The 20,915-nt window shown below is 43.9% G+C and overlaps 1 protein-coding gene across 3 annotated transcripts; it reads left to right on the top strand.

Annotated features, from left to right (window-relative positions):
* The first annotated feature begins 890 nt into the window (after nucleotides 1-890).
* hycc1 (hyccin PI4KA lipid kinase complex subunit 1) lies at nucleotides 891-20,786 on the top strand. 3 transcript variants are annotated; one of them, XM_080515483.1, is made up of 12 exons: nucleotides 891-1,028; nucleotides 9,369-9,450; nucleotides 10,066-10,167; nucleotides 10,678-10,857; nucleotides 11,660-11,740; nucleotides 11,839-11,954; nucleotides 12,649-12,744; nucleotides 13,415-13,531; nucleotides 13,705-13,792; nucleotides 15,102-15,264; nucleotides 16,925-17,253; nucleotides 18,774-18,912. In XM_080515483.1, the coding sequence occupies exons 2-11, from the start codon at nucleotides 9,400-9,402 to the stop codon at nucleotides 17,203-17,205; spliced, it is 1,275 nt and encodes a 424-aa protein (XP_080371609.1). In that variant the 5' UTR covers nucleotides 891-1,028; nucleotides 9,369-9,399; the 3' UTR covers nucleotides 17,206-17,253; nucleotides 18,774-18,912. The 3 variants fall into 3 exon arrangements, with proteins under 3 accessions (XP_080371609.1, XP_080371607.1, XP_080371608.1); XM_080515481.1 differs by lacking the exon at nucleotides 16,925-17,253 and having other exon boundaries at nucleotides 18,774-20,786; XM_080515482.1 differs by lacking the exons at nucleotides 891-1,028; nucleotides 16,925-17,253 and adding an exon at nucleotides 1,235-1,325 and having other exon boundaries at nucleotides 18,774-20,786.
* The last annotated feature ends 129 nt before the right edge of the window (nucleotides 20,787-20,915 follow it).

Here is a 20,915-nt window from a genome sequence, read left to right as displayed (position 1 = left end):
CAGGTTGTGATGGACAAGAAATTGTGCATCACTTATGTAATACACAAAGAAAAAAAATGAAATAATGTAAACTGAGGTAGAGGATTGCAATCACATTTGTCCATGTTATGTTTAACTGTAATAACATGCTGTGGGAGCAGATTTGCATCTTATTATCCCCCGAAGTCCCATCTCATTTATCTACTGATTAAAAGCCGGAGCTTCCCTGCTCCTGTTATTGTGAAAGCAAACAAACACATGGCCATATGCAATCTTGATAATTAATTCTGGCAAATCCATTGTTCCAAAGGACACTGTCAAGTGACCATGTGTTATTTACCAATGGAAAACAGTTTTAGAGTAATGCTTTGGGATTTATCTTGAACATGATGAAGTGGGGAAGTGACAGTCTGGCATAACAGAAGTAAATTCATCTCATAATCAAAATGTATCGGCAATTATATGAATAAAAACCCTTGATTAAAAATGTACACGGTTTCTTTTCTGCTAACCTGCAACATCAGTAATCATTTGGTCCCATGTGAGGGACACAAAATGGTTTAATATTGTACCTGTTTTGTTTAGACAACTGTAAATTAAAAATCTATCAAACTGTTTGCATAGAAAAAAAATAAGTAAAATGTATTTAGTGTCGTATATAGAATTATTTTAGAGCAACAATTTGATAATGACACGTTTTGTAGATCAGTCTGCTGTCAAAGATCAGCGGCTGACAGCGACAGCCTACCTTGATCGTGGAAATTACCAATTCGCAGAGTGTGGTCCAATCAGGTTGGCTGCCTCGATTAAAGGCGTGTCGAATCAATTATATGCCGCTCTCTCATTGGCTCGGCGTGGTTGTCACTCAAGGGAGACCAGGTCCCCCCTCGTCTATGGTTGTCTGAAGTGGAGAAAGTAATGAAGATGGAAGGAGCTGGTGTTGTTGAATTATTGAGAAGACTCATGGAGTAGCGGAGTGATAGCTGTTCGCCGGTTTTTTCAGAACGATAGAGGACGTTGATACCAGGAAACGGACAGATAGCATGCCAGTAAGTACACACCGACTGAGTCCGCTTGACTTGGTGTCGCGCCTTTAGCGGAGCTAGCTAACCAGCTAATCTGTAAGCAGCCGCGGTGACAGCCCGAAGTCATTCAGGAGCCCAGATCGAGGATTAATCTACACTCTTTGACTTATTGGCTCAACAAACGTCTTGGTTCGGGTAGATTCCGTGTCATTTTCTGCTACGACTACCTAGTAAAACAGAAGTCTGTGTTGTTTAAGCACGACCCGCGCAACCAGTTTTCCCCGGCAGAGCCACGGGACAAGTAGTTTCCATTCAGGTCAGGTAAATTCCATCAAATAACACAACTGGCAGGACCGGGAAGTTTTCAAACGTGTTTGACCTTATCGAAGAAAGGAAGAAGAAAAAAAAATCACATCCGTCATAAAGGCAGACTTTGTATCTTCATACCTGTGGTGCAGCTGAGCGTGTACTGCAGATTTCTCAGGTGATCCATGTGTAAATTCTCATGTTTGAAGATGAATTATCTTCATTTACACTCATTCATTCACTTGGGTTTGGACGGTTTCGTTTTTGCTTTTTCCCCTTATGTGCTGTTCGGATGGGATTCTCCTTGATGTGTATCAGGATTTCTTTCTCTTCGTTGTCGTGTGAACTTCACACCGACTCACCGCTGCTGGGCTTTTCCTGTGACAATTGATAGATGCCAGGCATCTAACTGCAAAAGTGGTTTGTTTTACACTCCCAGATTTTCACTGAATGTCCCATGGTGTAGTGTTATGCAAGTTATCGTTGCGAAAAGCATGCTGTTTGTGGCTCCAGATATAGATTCATACAGTGGTGTTCTCTTCTCGCACCACATAGATTTGTTCTGTGGGTGGTTGTGTGCAGTTAAGTGGTGTCATTAGGTTGTGCATGGATGCATATAACATAAGTGCATGATTGTTAATGTATTGCATCCCTGGTGGCGCATGTCTGGAGCCACTTAATGCTTTTTGACAAAGAGGAACAGCGGGTCATGTACCAGGAAGGATGTTGCAGGCTTTTCCGTCATCTAGAATCGCACAGGTCAAAGTCACCCATGCTTGCAGGTTTATAAAATACCCCAGCCAATTGAAAACTGTTGCAATCTTTCCTTCATGCATTTAGTTGTGCATGCAATCTACATACAGTAGTGTATATGATATTTTCCTCCAGTGATCTATGCACCACCCTTCTTAGGCCATCCTAAGTCTTCTGACTCTAAACATTACCAGTGTATTATTTAAATGTAAAGTGATAAGCTGAGTGAAATGGAGAGGGAATACTAAAGTCAATTGAAATTGAAAAATTGATTATGTTAATTGCGCGTCTTCTCGGGCTCCCCTTGCTACAGGAAGAGAGGGAGTTTGAGGAGAGGGAAGAGGAGGGACAAAGATGCATCACTGGCTTAGAGGCAACAGAAGCGAGAGCGTCGGCTGCTATAAGAGGATTCCTCACTGTCAGATCTCTCTATCCGTCTCCCTCCGCAGCAAAAGCCACACACAAACCACAGGCCCCGTTGTCACGTCGACTTTGCTGCAGGTTGCTATGTATGTTTGCGAGAAAGAAAGAAAACAGAAGCAGAAAAGTGGGCCCTCCCGACCTCTTCCTCCAAGCTATAGGCAACCTGCCGCTGAAGAAGACCCCAGGGAAGAACAAGGTGGGAGGCAGTGATGCAACAGGTTTAACCACAGGGCAAGAGAGTCCAAATAAAGAACGCCGCAACAGACGGCAGGAAAAAAAAAGAAATGGTATAAATGAAAAAAAACAACAAAAAAGCAGGTATGCCAAAACAAAATACTTCACTCCTGTGACTGGTACAAATAGCTCTCAACAGGCGGGTCAAACTGTGAGTTCTGGCCATGTTGGAGGCTTTGGCCTTTATGAGCACAGCTGTAACTCTGCTTTCACCTTTACATGGACGCCCCACCGCTCCCCAGGATCGCTCCTCAACAGCTCTTTCATTGTGTCTCCGTCAGTCTTTATTTGTACAGCACCTGTCAATCTGTCGGGCAGGTTACGCTATTCCAAGGTGCTTTACAGACAGCTGTCAAACCCAGGATAAAATGGAGCAAGCGAGGAATGAAAAATAATGAAAATAGACAAATACAAGTCGATATGAACTGTGTGGTTTTCGTAAGGGCTCTTTAATGGCCGGTCAAATATTAACTCATAAGGATGCTAAAACGGGTGTTTCCTACATTTTTGGGGTTAAAAGTTAATATTCTTAATATTCTTGCTGCTACGTTTTGAAAAATCAGTACCAGTAAGTCCTTTTGGCAGACCTGTTAATAAAGCGTTACTGTAACACGATCTTGAGAAAACAAAACGCATTGTTTGCCGATGTGAAGTGGAAGAATACTCAAACAAATGAGCCTAATATTGATCCCTGTGAAACACCACGCAATATTGTCTTTACTATAACAATTATAGAATGATATCAAATTGAATGCAAATGACAAACAAGGAGGTGATAAAACTGCTGACGAATGAAATCTAGAATATCTTTAGATAACTTTTAAATTAAAAGTCAGTCTAAAGCTCACCTCTTCAGATTTTTTATTTTAAACTTTTGATTATTGGAGGATGCTTTTTAACTTGAGCTATGTGTTGAGGGACATGTATGGACCAGTTTATAAACAATCTGTTGTGGAGAAATTGGGTGTATCCTTAACAGTTCCTGGTTTAGTATGGCTGCGATGTTGTCTGTGGTTTTGGGTGTGTCTTTACAATCTTTACTAGAGTCAGACTTTGTCTGGTATTGGTTTATTCAGATTTTTTTTTTGTGGTGTATTTCACTCTCGCGTCACTGTTGCGTCGAGTCCTTTTTAGTTTGAGCGGCGTCGGCGTCGCAGTCACCAAAGTCACTAACTAGTAGTTGGTGTGGCTGCACCCTGCACCACAGGAAAAAGCAGCTGGGGCAGCTCGGTCGCTCTCGCAACCTCCCGCTTAGTCATTTTCTCTGCTTTCTTTCTTTCCTCCATTCAAACCTCCTTTCCTATTGGCCCGGTCGCTTCCTCAAAAAAACCAAGCTTCCACAGTGCGAGTGTAATAGGAAATGAGGTAATCAACAAGGAGGGATGTGTGCATGTGTCCTTTTTTTATTTCTTTCTCACTTGGATTTGCTTCAGATTTTTTCCAGACGGGTATGTATTGTTGTGAACTCCGGGGCGCCTCGGGACACGCTCCTGCTTTATTGTGGCTTTTTATGTTAATCCGAACGGAAGCGTTGGCGGCAGTCTTGGGTTTCTTGCTTCAGGTGTTCCGCGGTGAGTCTCTGTCAGAACTTGCAACTGCACAACAAGGATTAGGAATGTAAACTGAAAGGAGACCTGTTTGTGTTGGACAAAGTCTTCAGTAGGAGGAGTCTGAAGTAAGCTCATTTAGTGTGTGTGTGTGTGTGTGAGAGTTGAGGACTGTGGTGTAGGTGTGAATTCTGAGGGAATGAGCTGTCAACTTCAGCGAGCTCGCAGGAACAGGTTTTTTTTGTCAAACCAGACATTGAATGAACGAACACACACACACACACACGCTTGTGCAATCCTCGACACATTTTCCTTCACTGTCCAGCTCCATGTGAGCCATGCAGTTGTGTGGAACTTGCCAGGTGCTGCACAAATTGACACCGAATGAACTCTCGTCGTTTATTGATGCTCGCCGCTTCACTCTTGAGTTATCCACCTCATGGGGCGTCATACATTTCCTTCACTCCCCATTACTCTCTCCTTCCATTTAACTATCCCTCAATTTGTTTAGCTATTGATTTATGCTCCACTTTATCTCCCCGCTCTGATTGTTTGCATTTATTATGTACCTATTTGTTCTTCACTTTATTGATTTTGCTGCTTTCACTCATCCTCATTTCGCTCAACCACTCATCCATAATACTGCTTCATTACTTGCTACAACACACTGTCGAGATGGCGAGCAAGTTTTCCACATCGAGACGGAAGATAAACATCTGCCTCACAACATGATTATGTTATTGACCTCTAAATCAATTATTTTTCTACTTTCCTCTCCCAGATGATTGTGTCCACCTGAAGTGTGTCGATGTCGGCTACAAATCCTTGAGACAGAGCAATCTCCACTGTTTGTGTTACTGTGTCTTGTTGTTCCAACACAGGTTTATTTTGAATCCTCATTATTTCACAGGCGAGCGGCCCCCCTTTAATGAGCTTTTAGTCGGTACGTCTTAGTTAAGATTGTTGCACTAGTAGAGGTGAAACAATTTACCGAGTGCAGTGTTTATCAGAAAATGCATTATTTCAGACGTCTAATTGAATGTTATATTTATTTTGGTTTCAAAAGATAATTGTTGCTATTCTGATGGTAAAGATTTCTGTAGGCAGATATAGATTTATAGATGTGTGAAATAACTCATTGGTAATTCTGACCAGCATCAACAAATATTAGATATAGGCAATAAAAAACATGATGGATTTTGAAGGTTTTTGTCTTTAAGGTTCAGTGTATTTAGTGTGATCTTATTGTGTGAATATTGCTAAGGGCAGCTACTGTTTCACAAGACCATGGAAGAAAATAACCGAAATACACTACACTTCTCTACATGTTTTTTTTTTTTTTAAGTAATCTTTACCATTTTAATACATGATCCAGTCATATCCTTGGTTCTATCCTGGTCAAATTGGGTGTGATGTTGCATCGTGTAGCAGTAACTTTATAGCATTTCTTTCTTTGTCTTGTCTGCATTTACAGACATCATTAAATGAGCAATATTCAAAAGTAGTTGTTTTTTTATAGTCACTTGAATTAGCATGTTGTGTATTGCATAGTTCAAGGTGCACATCGTTTATTATCCTTAATCCAGTCTAATGCGATAAGTCTGCAGACTGTTTGTCACAGTGTGGAATAGTCTTTTATTTGACTTTTATTCCAGAGATTTCTATAGTGTTGTCTACTAAAGGATATTAACATTGTCAAATTTAAAGGGACATATTGTTTTATATTAGCATGTGGATTAATTTTTTGAATGCCTGAGATCCTTGATTCACATTAGAAAACAGTGCAGTTATTTCCCTCCTTCTTTTGAGATCATTTTCTCTTAAAAAAAAAAGTGTCTCTCTTAATTCCCTCTTCTCTGCCATTTGTTTTTGTTTACATTTGCTGAAATGGAAATTTAAGTATCTGTTATTGTTATTTTAACATGTATTTTTGACTTGAAGATGACCGTATTATTGTTTCAAACGTTATTTGTGGATGTTTTTGCTTTGTACTTGAGTGCCTATGGATTTGATGCTGCATTTACAAGACTGAACCGACTGCACGACACACAGACGTCAATAGAATTACCATGTGAATTTTTTTTTTTTTTTGTTCGGAACATATTTTGGATTGTTTGAAATGCCTCCATCCACAAAAATGGTTCAAAATAACCTTGATCCGTCAGCTGCAGTAAGAAATGCATGGCTTTGGTAATTCAAAGTAAAATTGATCCACAAAACTGACTTGTCGACAAAGCCATCTGCAAACGTTTCAAAATTAAAAGGTGCTGTACCATTCTCTCACTGAAATTGACCTGTTAGGTTGATTTTTATTAATTTTTTTCAAAATCTGATTGGCGTATGTGACGGATCACCATTTTGACAGGTATTTTCGTGGATTTAAAGTTGCATAAGTTGTGTGAAAACAGCCACGCTGCCGGGTGATTGGCCGATTAGATATGTGTTAAGTGGTTGAAGGTGTGTGTGTGTGTATATTAGAATGGTGATAAATGTAATCGGCAGTGTCTGTCTAAGTCTAGTAAAAATTCTGTCTCTCAGCACTTTTTCAAAATTTTTTGCACTGTCTTTGGTGCGTTTTATTTATGTTGCATCTCTTCTCTCTCTCGTGTCAGTTTCCGCATCCAACTTTGGGTGACTCGTTTCTCCCCGTTACTTCTTTCTCGGGCAGGTATGTCACAAAGCGAGGCGGCACGGTGGCCAGATGCTCATTTTAGTCTTCCCAGTGTGTGTTTCTGGGCGTAGATGCAGATGTCGTGCCCCCGGACACCAGCGCGGACAGAGTTGATGTTGTAAAAGTGACTCCGTAGGAGGGGAATCTGTCCACTTATCAGGCTGAGTCATCGACGCTCCGACTCACAGCCTTTTATTTTCTTACTCAAGCAAGCTTGCCATTAAAAGCCATATGCTTGTGTTAGCTATCGCTGCCTGCGTGTTGTGTTCCGCAGCGTAACGAAACAGAACAAGCTGCCACAAAGGACTAATTTCTCTAAATGGAGGCTATTCTGCTTTATAATCCTTTCCTATTTCATGAGTCACCAACTCACCCCCCCCCCCCCCCCCCCCCCCCCCCCCCCCATCATTCCTTGTCATTGGTACAGTCCATAAATAGACACCTGGCTGTTGTGGAGAGACCGAGCACCAGAATAATAGGGGGAAAAAGTATCTGGATACAGAAGGAGGGAGAGAAGATGACAGAAGAGAAATTATGCGTGGGAAGATGAGTAAATTGACAATTGGAATAATGGAGGGACAAGAAGCAGCCATAAATCCTTCCTGTAATCATAGTTTTTTTTTAATAAGTATATTTCTGTCCATTAACGTCAGAGATCTAATTGAAAGTTGTATAATTTTCCAAACTCAGTGTGTTGCCCTCAGTGACATGGAGAAAGTGGGGGAGCCTGAAAAGATGCAATTATCCCGACTGGAGTCCACATCGGAGCACATGTTTCTGCACGACGCCTGTGAACTTGGAAGGACTTCTTCCTCCCACTTTGGCTTTTTCAGCTTCTTCCACAGACATACCAAACATGGACTCGCAGTCTGCAATGAACAGCCTGTTTAGCCTTGTGCTTGTAGTTTCAGAATGCAGAACGAACTCAGACGTGACAGAGTCTCCAGTGAATCATAGCTTGTATAAATTAAGGGCAAAAAAGAAAAGATATTGGCATTGCAAATAGTGTCATTAGCGATTTTTTTTTTCAATAGCACTTTTGCATGTTCACCTCATCGCATAGTCCTAATATCATTGCTGGGGGTCAACAACCAGCACTAAAATTTAAGTTTTTGCTCCTTTTAATTCCTGTAAAACTAACCTTTTAGCTCTACTTTGTGTGCTGCTAATTTCTGACATACGAACAAGCTAAAATAAGCCCACTGTGGCTGGCAAAGCTGCTAACGCTGCTGTAGACTCTGGTTGCCTTGTAAACCAACGAAAAGAGTTGTGTAATCCATTAAACTGTCAACCTGCATGCCTTTATTTAATTCTATGTAAAACTAATGTCATAGTCCGATATTCTGATTGACATTAATGATCTTGGCAAGAAAATAATCGCGCCCCAGGAGCATGAGTTCTCAAAAGGCACATTTCCACATAAAGTCTACTGAAGCGTTGTTGTCTAGAATCACAAAATATGGAACGTGATGTTAAACTGTCCTTTGTGCCACAAAAAAAAAAAAAATGGTAGTGACATGAGGTTTGCTGCGTGAGAGTGGCATGGGAGCTGTGGCTCCTGGATTTGGTTGGTGTTAGTGCTGACCGGTGTCACCCGTCCTCTCCGCCGTGTCGACTTGCCGCTCCACTGTACAGACGTTTGGTTGAAAACTGACGTTTTCAATAAAAGGATGTCAAACAAATATGTTTATGTGCCCTTATTACTTCCACGGTGTGGAAGATGTTTTGAAGTGTGGTTAAAAATACCACTTTTTTTCTTCTTTTTTTTCCATTCCCTTGCATCTGTGTTTCAACAAAGTGATAATTGCATAAAATCCCCGACAAGCACACTGACGGGAATAATAAAAGAAAGCCCTGTAGCTTCATTAGAAAAATAAGCTTTGGTGTCGTCTGAGTGGTTTGGAGAGAGAAGGTCGGCATTAAAATGCAGCCCGTGAGTGTCGTGACGGATAACGACGGGCCTGTTTTACTCTCCGTCTCTGGTTGTAGACATCCAAACTGTACAGCCTGTTCGGCGAGCGTCCGCGTTCAGCTGTGCCGTGTTTGCTCCTCATCAGCGCTTCCACCGCGGAGGCAGCCAGGTTTCTCTGTGTGGGTGATTTGCAGGTCTGTTCCGCCTTAAAGTTGAGGAGCCGCCGGCTGCAGAGGTGTGTGTGTGTGTCTGCAGGGAGATGAGAGGCAACTGGGAGGAGGAGATGCTCATTCCTCTTCGGTAGTATTGACTTGAAGCCCAGAAGATGCACTCTCAATGCTCAGCAGTAACCATAACACTGTTTGCTGTTTGTAGCACAATATTGTCAACTGGTGTAAAACAAACCTTCAATTTCTAGTAAACCCGGAAAGAGCGCCTTTCAAGCTTTGACTTTGTTTTTTTGTATTCATGAGCTGTCAATAATAAAAGTGTTGTTACGGTATTTCTTTCTCTTGTAGGTGGAGGTGACGCCACGGCAGATGAGGGAACATGTTGGCTATGGACCAAGGAGTGGTGGAGGAATGGCTGTCAGAGTTTAAGGTAGTGCTTTACTCTATTTGTGTGTGTGTGTGTGTGTGTGTGTGTGTAAAGAAAAATAATCCCAAAAAGACCATGCCTGTCATATGTATGCAGCGCCTTCTCTGCTATTCTCACCCGAGTTCATTTCTTGCATATAAACAAAACACTCTCTCTGAAGTGCTTCACTCCTGGAATATTGCTCCCACTCAGACGTGAGCTGCTGCTTCATCAGGGGAGAAAAGTAAAGGAGATGAGATTCATCTGTGTGACTCAGATCAATGAGAGTGGAATATTTTGAAACACAACCGTCTCTTTAAGTGTTAAACCTTATTCACTATCATTCTGTAACATTGCAGATGAACTCGTTCTGGAGCCGTTTAGCCGATACGAGCCAGTTCACTTATTAATAGACAGACCGTCTCCCAGACCCAGTTAATTCTCTCATGTGTCCTGAACTTTATCTGACACATATACGCTGAAGTTTCAAGTTTGAACAGATCAGATTTTTACTGCATCAGCAAATCTTCAGTCATTAAGCCTTCACCTCTTGGATTCTCACAGTGTGATTATTTTTAGACTATTAGTCGGACTCAAGTCTGTGGTGCATCAGACCTGAGTTGTTTATGTGTGTTTCAGACCCTCCCTGACAGCGCCGTTTCCACCTATGCCGCCTCGCTAAGAGAAAAAGGTTCCCTGGTTCCTGCACTCTATAAGGTCATCCGCGAGAACTACAGTGACGTATGTATATGCAGTCGTCTATTATTCAAACTAAATATGGGTTTGTGAATACCTGACGAGGCACATTGTTTGTACCAACTGTTTTCATAATGAAGAGTTTATTGTGTTGGTCCGAATACAAGACAACGCCCTACTTTACAAGTTTCATATCTGATAAAGTCAATATATGAATAAATTAATTTAATCTTTGAAAATAAAGATAATACGATCATAATACATGGATTAAAAGGTTGTTGACATTTGAACAAGTAGATAAATGATTAACAGTGGGCATTGCTGACGTTTTCTTCCCCGCATACAGTCTCGTATACAGTCTAAAGTCTCCTCAACCTGACCTGCTGACATCCAAAACATTTGAAATACAACATTTTAAAGCTTCAAAAACAACTTGATTACAACTCATTGAATTTAAAACAAAAAATCTCGAACACGTATGATGAATAGAACATTCAATACATTGACGATTTCCGCAGCCTGACGCTGGAACTGTGTGCCTCTTCTCCTCCCCAGCTGCTGGAGCCAGTGTGTCACCAGTTGTTTGAATTTTACCGGAGCGGAGAGCCGCAGCTGCAGCGTTTCACGCTACAGTTCCTGCCAGAGCTCCTGTGGAGCCTCCTGTCCGCCAGCGCAGCCAGAGACCCCCACACCTCTGGCTGCATCGAGGCCCTGCTGCTGGGCATTTACAATCTGGTAGGGGAGAAGAGGAAGTCATTGTTTGCGCCTTCTGAGGGTTTCAGTACAAAATGTGTGTGTGTGTGCGTGTGTGTGTTCTCACTGAAAAGTATTGTACCTCTTTTGAGTGATATTTGTCTAATGCGACAACGTCCCGCAAAACACTGGAAAAGTCCTCAATCTCATGCAGGAGGGCATTACTTAACCGCTACTAAACCGCTCAGCTCTTTCTGGGATCAGGATCATGAATTGTGAAAGATTTTGTCATGCTCTTTCTCCTCATTACGCTGAAGAGGAAATTCAAGTTTAAAAAAACAAAAAAAAGTGGAACTGAAAAACTCAATTTCCTCTCGCATGATGGATGGACTCACAAACGCCCATGTGAGAGAGCCCTGCACATGTAATTATTGGAAGTGTTTTCCCTTCCATTTTCATCCGTTGTGGCTCTGAAATGCCCCCGTCTATCAGCAAAGTGCAGCATCTCTTAACTTCCTCTGTGAATACCAGAATAGGTCAGCTGTCACTCAACATGCTCCCATTAATATGTTTGACATTATCATCCACACAGGGGGCACAGAGACCCCGGGGTGTGTTTACACAACGTATACACAAATAAGCCAATGCACACAACAGTGTGTGTGTGTGGAAGAGACACCCTGAGGTGCACACACACACACACAACAGAAGACTGTGCCTTCAGAGAACACCACGCGATCTTTTGAGGTTCAGGGCACGTGCACAAAATAAGTGTGGTGGGTTTTTTTTGTTTTTTTTTCCTCCACCCTCTGAAAAATGTTCTTCCTGTTTGTCTCTCGTGCAGGAAATAGTTGACAAAGATGGACAAAGTAAAGTATTATCTTTCACTGTTCCTTCCCTCTCCAAACCCTCAGTATACCACGAGGTGAGTATGTACACACAAAGTAGCACACACAGTTAAGCCGGTTGCCTTCGTGTATTTGCAAGGATTTTGCTAAATAAACATTTTTTCCCCACCTTCAGCCTTCTGCCATCGGCTCCATGGCCCTCACAGAAGGAGCTCTCGCCAACCATGGACTGAGCAGGGTTGTGTACAGTGGGCCTCACCTCCAGAGGGAAACGTTTACGGCACAAAACAGGTGCGAGTCTTCATGACGGTGACGGGTCGTGACCTCAACACGGCGCAAGACGGCAGCGATCACAATCAGCAGAGGAGAAGCAGACTGAGAAACACTTGTAGCGCTCCCTATCAACGCGTGCTTTAGATTTAAAGCATGTCTAGAAATCAGCATCTAACATCCATGACATCACATGTCTGAAATATATTCTTGAAAACCTGTGCGAAGCGGGGCGGCTTTAGCTGCTGTCAAGACCAATTATTTTTATTCATGCAGTTTCAGCCTCAGCGATGGCCTGTGGCGGTTGTCGTCGCTTTGCTGGACTTGATGTCGTTACACTGCTGTTAGGGTTTCTTAATTCGTATTAACCGTGACAAAAATGTCTGGAGGTTGTGCTGAATGTCCTCTCCTTTTTATAAAATATATTTATATAGAGCCCTGAAACACAATTTTGGAATAACTGCATACTGAAAAAAAACAAAACTGAGATGATGCAACGATATTTAGTGTGACTGAAATATTTAAACAAAATGTTGCCGGACCTTTTATTCTTATAAAGTACTTTAATAATCTTTCAGTTTATATAATTTATGTAAAATGATAATAATAATGATTGCAGTTAACCTATATGTACATTTCCGCTTTGATGTGCTGTTTTTGTAATGTCGCTGAAGATCATGTGGCAAAAATGAAGTGTTCATTTTGTATTTTTCAGGTTCGAGGTGCTGACCTTCCTGCTGCTGTGCTACAACGCCGCTCTCAGTTACATGATCTCCACCTCCCTGCAGTCACTCTGCCAGCTCAGCTCCAGGTACAAGATAAACACTGCACATCACATTTGTGGGTCACTTCGCTCGTGGACTTTTGAGGACATTGTGCCGACAGGCTTGTTTTTCGCTGTGACTTTGCCGGTGTGTGTGTCACCGTGCTTTTATATGGCGGCTTCCTCCACACCCGCCTATTCACGCTGGTTTGTGGCACTTGCTTATCCCAGCGTCTCCATAGCCCCCCCCCCCCCCCCCCCCCCCCCCTTCATTCAGCAGCACACGCATCCTGCCTCTGTGATTTTTGGTATTCTGCCAACTCCAGCTGAGCTTTGGTCTGATGAGCAGCGAGCTGAAGAAGAAGTCATCAGCTTTGATTTCCCCCCTCGACAGTTTGCGGTGCATCAGTCGAGTGTGATATGTGACGACTTGTGTAACTCCAGAACTCTGCGGACTCACTAAGATTAGCTAATTGTAGAAGGAAGTTGTCTGTCATTTGTGATTTAGCATATATTTGATTATTTTTGGTGATGTAGTGTCGTGGGTGAAAGTTATTGTCCAGCAACTGTCTTGTGTGTTTCAAACCAGCTCGCTGCAGAGAAGTCGACTGTCTCAGTGCAAACGCAGCAAAATGGACCGTTGAAGTGATTTCTCCATTTCCCCTTTTCTCTCTGATACATGCTTTTCGCTTGTTCCTATTATTGGTTCGTCCTCCAGGGTGTGTATATGCGGTTACCCACGACAACAGATGAGGCGCTACAAAGGCATTAGCACACGGCTAACGGTCACGTCGGAGTTTCTGGTTCAGCTCATCACGGGGATCCACTACGCTTTGTAAGTACACAGACACACACCTGCAGACACGGCCAGCTAGTTGACGCGACTGACCGGAGCTGTGACGTCTCCGGTTCTTCCACCATACAGTGTTTTTTAAACGTACAGCTAAGTGGATGTCTTCATTAGGCTGAAACAATGCTGCTTGTGTGCTTCTGTCTGACTTTGTGAAGGTGCAACGGTGAAGTCGAACTGGGGTCCAAAGCGCTGGACGATGTCTTGTATCGAGCCCAGCTCGAGCTGTTCCCAGAAGCTCTCCTGGTGAGTGTCTTTACACTTTCATGAGGCCATCACATCTCCCCTCCACGGGTTTTTTTTTTTTGTAGTGTGTATATGTGCCCGAGCTGAAGCATGTGATTGAGATGCACATGCTGACCGGTGGTTTTGATTCATGCACAGTGCGCTGTATTGTGTGCGTGCGTGTGTGTGTGTGTGTGTGTCAGTCAGTCAGACTGCAGCAGAATGTAATCCCACTAGATTATTTACATGCTTTCCACTCTGCTCCGTTAAGCTGTAATCCTTGAGGCCCAGGGAGTAGCGGATTGAACCTCAGCTTACAGCATTACTACACAAGTCAAGGTGTGCTCGTCCACGACAGCCAAAACACACAGCGTTTGTTTTCTTATTAATGGAAAGGTTTTCGGGATAAATGGACAGATGTGCGGTCACGTTAGAGGCGAAGACTCAATGTTTTGCGAACCTGATGAAATATCACAGCTGTTTAGGATGCTGTACTTCCTGTTTGAAAGTTGAATACTGCAGGTTGCAGCGAGCTTAGCAGAACTTAATGACGGGTCCCTCGTGTCCAGCAATCTCTCACAAAAGGCACGCTGTGCTGTGATTATGATGCTTTCTACCTCATGTTACATATTCAACGGTTACATGATAATTAGTCCAAGTGTCACTTGAGGATTTCCAGCCGGGCAGAGTTTATTACATAAAGACTTGTGAAATCGTGTTTAATAGAGAGGAACAAAAAGCTTTTTTTTTTTTTTTGTTTCTGTTACATCACACGTCTGGACAACTTTGTCAGTCATCGCTTTGCTCCTACCAGCAACCCTCTGCACAACTCTGGTGCAAATGTAACCATCATTCAGATGTTAGTGGTGTCGTCGCATGAGCAGAGCCTCACTGTGTACTTGCAATGTTTCTGGGCTGATCCATCTGTGTCTGATTTATTTATTTTTTTCTTAGTTGATGGAATAAAAAAGCATTTTTATATAGTTTTTGTGTTCTTGGACTTTGTAAAAGTATCTATTACTATACAGGTGATAATTTTACCTGGATCTTAAATTAAAATAAAAACTGATGTACTGTGCAGGCAAAATGTTTTTTTTTTTTTCCTTTTCAGCAATCAGCAGTTATTATTGGTGGCATCATGATGAGAAAAGAATCGCTGATTCCTTAACTGCGTTCCTTGAAGCCCATGTTAGATTTCTAAAAACATTCCCTTCTGAGTTTGGAAAGGGTAACGATGGTAGCCGCTGTCAAAAGAAAAGCATCAGAAACTGAAGGAGAGGACAGGCTGAAGCATAAATGTTTGTGACCTTGTACTTCCTCACACCCTCAGGTGGGTAATGCCATCAAGTCGTCGCTGCACGGCGCGGCGCTCAAAAGCAACAACAAGGAGGGCGCGCGGAGCATCCAGGTGGAGATCACACCCACCGCCTCCAGGATCTCCCGCAATGCAGTGACCTCCCTGTCCATCCGAGGACACCGCTGGAAGAGACACGGTAAGATGCACACACGGGAAACAAGCGCACGAATGGAGAGGCTGACGCGGAATGGCGAGAGAGCAACTCTTGAGTGTGAGAACATTTATTTTAGTAACGGTTTTAAACATGTCTGTAAATTTGATTACAAAAAAAACAAAACAATAGATTGATTAAAAAGCAAAACCCAGAAAGAACAACGTCCTTCCTATAGGAGAGAGACTGAGGTTCAGACCTCGTTATTATTCATCCACCCACTCCACTGTCTGAGAGTCATTGTGGTCTTTCAAGTGTTGTCACCCTTCAGTCCCCTGAGCTTGGAGAGTTCCCATCCTCTCTCGTCAGCCCCGTGCTCTCCGTCCTCCATTTACTGATCGGCTCATTTGACATGACCCCTCATGATTTGTGAAGATTTCATTGTGACTAACGAAGCCGTTTAGGAAGAGTCGGTCCTGGATGCAGATTCAACATTTCAGTGAAAAGCAGAAAGTCAAAGTTAAATACCAAGTGTTTAGAGTAGAATGCAACAGAAGAACGCCCAACTAATGGCGATCCTGCTCAGTGAGATCACCAAGGGTGACGCATGCATGAGGTGCATCTAAATTTAAAAAAGTGCCCCTGTGTACTCTGGGTGACTCAAGCGAGCCCAAAGGCCAACGAACAGGCCAGTTTGATCTCAACCAGACCATAGATCATAGGACTGTTTGTTTTTCAGACTTTACTTTCTTAAGTTCTCTCTTAGTGATACTGATCAAATGTGTGAGAAAATTCCTAAAATGTTCTGCACCGTTTTTACAATATCTAGTCATAACCACCTAAAAATGTCTGAAGAAATCGTGCCTGGCATGTTGCACAAACTCACCCTCACGGCGTGACTTGCAGCATGTGCAGCGTCACTGATCGTTTGGTTACGAGCGTTAACTGCCTTCTGCTGCTGAGTTTTGGATCTCGGCGTTGCATTATGACACCCAGTCTCACTGACAGTGGAGAAGCTGGGAACAGTGGCTACTTTTATTGAGAATTAAAGTTAATCCAGAGGTGTTCAATGATTGCGTCTTTTATTGTGAACTCTATTGAGTAAACTGTGAGCTCCTGTTTGTGGTATAAAGAGAAGAAAGCCACTCTCCTTTCAAGGACGGCAGATAGGTCTGGTAAATTACAGCCTTTTTAGTTTAGCAACAGCAGGTTTAATGAGGAGGATTCATCTCACCCCCCAACATCCATTCTTCACTGTTCCTGCTCTTTTGAGTCCTCGTTAGCGCTGCTTACTTAGGCATAAAGCTTTTGTGTCGCGAGCAGATGATGGTGGAAAATTCTATTAAATATTAATTATTGCGTCGGGATGAGTGGTGATCTAGCGTGAACTGCATTTCCATTCAGATACTGTGTGGCGTATTCATCTCCATGTAGCATGTACTTTGACCATGTGTTATGTTCTGATCACTATGATTTCTTTTCTTTTTATTTTGTCTGCCATTACATGGATTACCCCCGTGCGTCTCCTCTCTGGTTCATGTGTGTCTGTACACATGGCCGCCTGTTGGTTTGTTTGTTTGTTTATTTATTTTGTGCATGAGACATGTCTGTACATCTGTGTGTTTGTGTGCGTGTCTCCACATATATACATGTCTATGTGTTGTCCCGGTACCTCCACCCCCCCATGACCCCCCCCCCAAACCAGAGTCCCAGGAGGTGAGTGTAGACAGTGAGGCTGCACTGGGGGGCGTGGCCATCCCCGAGATCAGTGTGACAGGCGTGGGCGGCGATCGAATGCCCAACGGAGACTCCCTGCGGCCACGCTCCGACGGCGACGCGTCGGGCACCACCTCCGAGGTCAGCCTGGACCCCCGAGGTCATGACTCCGGCACCCGGGGTCAGGAGGTCAGGAGGCAGAAGTCTGTGAGGCGAATGGTGGAGAATGAGGGTTCTGGGTCGGCCTCCACAGGGAGGAGCCAGTACTAAGATCCAGCCCCTCCCTCCCCCCCCTGCCCCACTCCCGGGGTAGCCTAGGTAACCGTGTGTAGGGGTGTGGTCGAAATCACTGCATGACAACTTCCCCCTTTTACCTTTTTTGCGCTGGGCTCCACCTCCCTCTCTTTGCCTAACTGCCCTGTTCCTCTCATCCGTCTCTCCATTGTCACTCATTCATTTACTCTCCTTTGTGGCTCAAGCTTCTTCACAACGATCTCCTGCCACGATGCTCCAAGATTAAACTAATGATTCAAGACTTCAGTGAATAACGGATCAATAACTTCATTGTGAATTCAGTCGTAATAATGTGTGCTTGATTGAATCACATCCTCAAAATAAGGGCTTTTGTTTTTTTTTTTCTCCCCCTCTCAAGTGTAAATACGTCCAAAGCCACAAGCATCTGCAACACTGATGTGTGACTCTTTTGTTGTGCTTAGATGCATCTTGAGACACACGGATCGAGCTTCTTCTGAGGCTTTGTCAGAAACTACACAAAAAAAATCTGATTTTTCTGTGCTTGTAAATTGCACAGTGGATTGTAATGCCTGCAAGCAGCTTTCAACTCGTCGGGTCTATTGGTGGGAATTGCACCGACTTGCAGATCCCCTGTAAAATGGAATAGATACATTAAGTGTCTTCTTCCTGAACAAATAATGGCGTTATACACAGTATGTATATATACATTTATAGTGAGGTTAGATATTCATCTCTTAGATTATTGGTGCCTCTGTTAAGTGAATGTGACTTCCAACAAAGCCCCAATGACCTTGAAACGTAAAGATTTTTCTTTTAGCTCTTGCAATAGCAAATGTTGCTCCGCCTTGACAGGTTACTTCCTTCTGACTGTAGCTACAAGCTGATGAGAGATATGCAGGTCTTGAGATTTATTTTTTGTTCCTAATTCCCCCCCCCCCCCCCATAAATTCTCCTCCCGGCATACTGAATCTGACCACGTAAGACTGAAACGAGGCCTGCCTATCTGTGTATCGGCAGATATGGTGTTCTGTTGCAGTGATAGCATCAGCAGCTGAGAAGGTGTCTTTGCGAGTTTGCAGGTTGGTCGTTCACACGGCCTTCGGATGCATGTCCTGAACAAAGCAGGAAGGGCGTCTGTGCCTTTTAGACGCGTAGCGCGCACTGATTTGTGCCTCCGTTTGCTTTCCTCTACTTCTCCTCTGTGGTCTTTCCTAGGCTTTGTGCTCCTAGCAGCTGTCCTCTCCTGCCTTTGGGACACAACATGCACTCCTCCGCCTCTAAACTACTGACTGCTGTCTCAGCTCTGCTTTGTAAACTAACAAGGGTCCTGTCAGGTGGCGAAGCCTCCTCGATGTTGAGGTTGCGGTATGAAGGCGCCACCTGCTGGACACTGATAGAACTCCTCTGTCATCCATCCAAAGTTCAGTGTGGGAAAAATTGAATCCTGGGTATTTCATTTAAACAAAACATGATTATTTTAAAAGTTTGAGTGGATAAAGAGGGTCGATGACAGAGGAGGCTGCTGCGTTTACTCTGCTCCCGTTCCTCATGCCCGGTTGTCTCCCTCTCTGTCTGTCGCACAGACGCAGTGGATCTGGGTTCCCCGGATGAGCTGATGGATATCTCCGAGGTGGATGAAGGGGTCTGGCCAGGCGGAGTGGGGCCCGAGGTGACCCCTCCCACCATCACCATCAGCAACAGCGTCACCACACTGAATCTGGGGGCCAAGGCCATGAAGAAGTGTCGGCTCGGCGGGCGCGCCAGCAAGGACAAGGACAAGGAGGCGGGCCTGCTGGCGACGGGCCGCGCCGCCAGCGAGAACGCCGAGCTGTCCGTCAAGCGACTGACGCTCACTTCCAGCCAATCAGTGCCGAAAGCAGGAGCCCTCACCAGCCTGACGCGCACCGCCAGCGCCGTCTTCTCCCGGTCCTTCGAGCAGGTGGCCAGCGGCGTCAGCGCGCCCCCGACCAACAACCACACCGCCTCCGAGGCCGGCCGCTACTCCTGCAGCCTGCAAGAGGACGGGCTGGGCTACCTGAGCCCCGCGCCGAACCACACGCAGCGCTCCCCCAGCATCAGCGTGCACCTCGGCTCCGACCTCTGAGCTCTTGGTGACTCTTTGACTGTGCGAACCCTCATCGCTGACCCTGTGACCCTGTGACCTGTGACCTGGAAACTTCAAGCCATGCCAACTGCAGTGGACTGCAAACAAGCGAAGAAGCTCTCCCACTGTTTGCCGACGACACTCCCGAACCACTGATTTGATCCACTCGGCAAAAAACTTTGCAGCCTTTCAGAAACGGGCGCATTTTTAAAAATGATCACTAAATAACTGTGTGGAAAAGTATTCGGAAAATAATTTAATCGGCATTTGTTGCCCTGCATGGCTTTTCCATAACGTTGTCCTGACCTTGCCTGGGGTTGTCAGAGGGCAGGTGTTGAGTGTGTGTGAGCATGCTTGTGCGTGTGTGTGTGTGTGTGCGTGCGTGCGTGTGTGTGTGTATGTATGTACTATTTCTAGACGAAGGCTGCTGATTGATACAGTGAACAAGGTGTGATTCTCCTCGTTGAAAGATATGTTTCTACTACTTTTTTTTAAAAAAGGAAATAAATAATGGATCCCTTCCCATAGCAATACAAATCTCTCCAATTCAGTGTTTTCTATCGTTCGAACTGATCAAACAAATACTCAGCAGTTGTACCGGTGCTTCTGTAAAGAAATCCCTCCTCCTTTCCGAGATCAACACGGTAAAAACAACCACTAAATATCCAACCAGTACGTTAAGGATGGGATCTTCATGTTTACAATCACACTGTATTCTCATCATGATGGAGAAGCAATACGTGTTTCCTTCCCCTCCTTCCTTGAGCACCTTCCTGAGCTGCTGTGGATTTAATAAAAAAAACAAAAACAAACTAACAAATGGCAAAGATGATTTTGATTATGCGTATTGATGGTGATGATTGCTCTGTGATTTGTTAAGTGATGAATTTTGCACATGGATGTTGGTATTTTCTTATGAACAAGAGGTTTGACTCTCAAACGTAATATTTTCCTGTGAGAGAAAAGCTGCTTTGTTGTTCCGTAAGGACTCCTCTGGCTGTAATGCCTCACCACCTGTATGACAAAGTGGATAAACGGTAACGAAATCTGTTCTTGTTCAGCATCGCCAGCAAGCCTGGAACAATGAGGCGTCGTTCCCGATCCAGCTGTTTGTAGTACTTTTTAGTGATGTGTTCCCTGCGTCTCTCTCCCGTCGTCCTCCTTATCGCATCGCTCGATGTGGCCAGAATACAATAAAGAACCGAATCTCCACCCATCTGCTACATTGGATGTCCTAAATCAAGTGTTAATGCTCCCCCACCCTCAAGCAAACGTGTGTCCTGGTGTCTGTGTACTAGAGCTGTCGAGTGTCCGTAGCTTGGTGGGACAATAACAATCATATTTCCTTGTATGTGGGTTTACAGAATGTGAATGAGTAAGCTGTCGTCGTACATCATACTGTTGTACTAAAGTTGGTTATATTGGCCTTTTTATGTTTGAAAAAAATAACTCCATGCTACACCTTCTGGGAATAAAGTGTTTCTATATTTCACTTGTGTGCTCCCTGATGTTTGTTTTGATGTTTCTGCAAGTGGCATGCTGAGTGTTATGCTCAAATATTCATCTTAAACTAAACATTTTACCTGCTTAACTGACCACATGGTCTCTCTAACAGACGTTG

The sequence above is a fragment of the Blennius ocellaris genome, assembly GCF_963422515.1.
Source record: "Blennius ocellaris genome assembly, chromosome: 20".
NCBI lineage: Eukaryota > Metazoa > Chordata > Actinopteri > Blenniiformes > Blenniidae > Blennius > Blennius ocellaris.
This window is presented reverse-complemented; position numbering and strand designations above follow the sequence as displayed.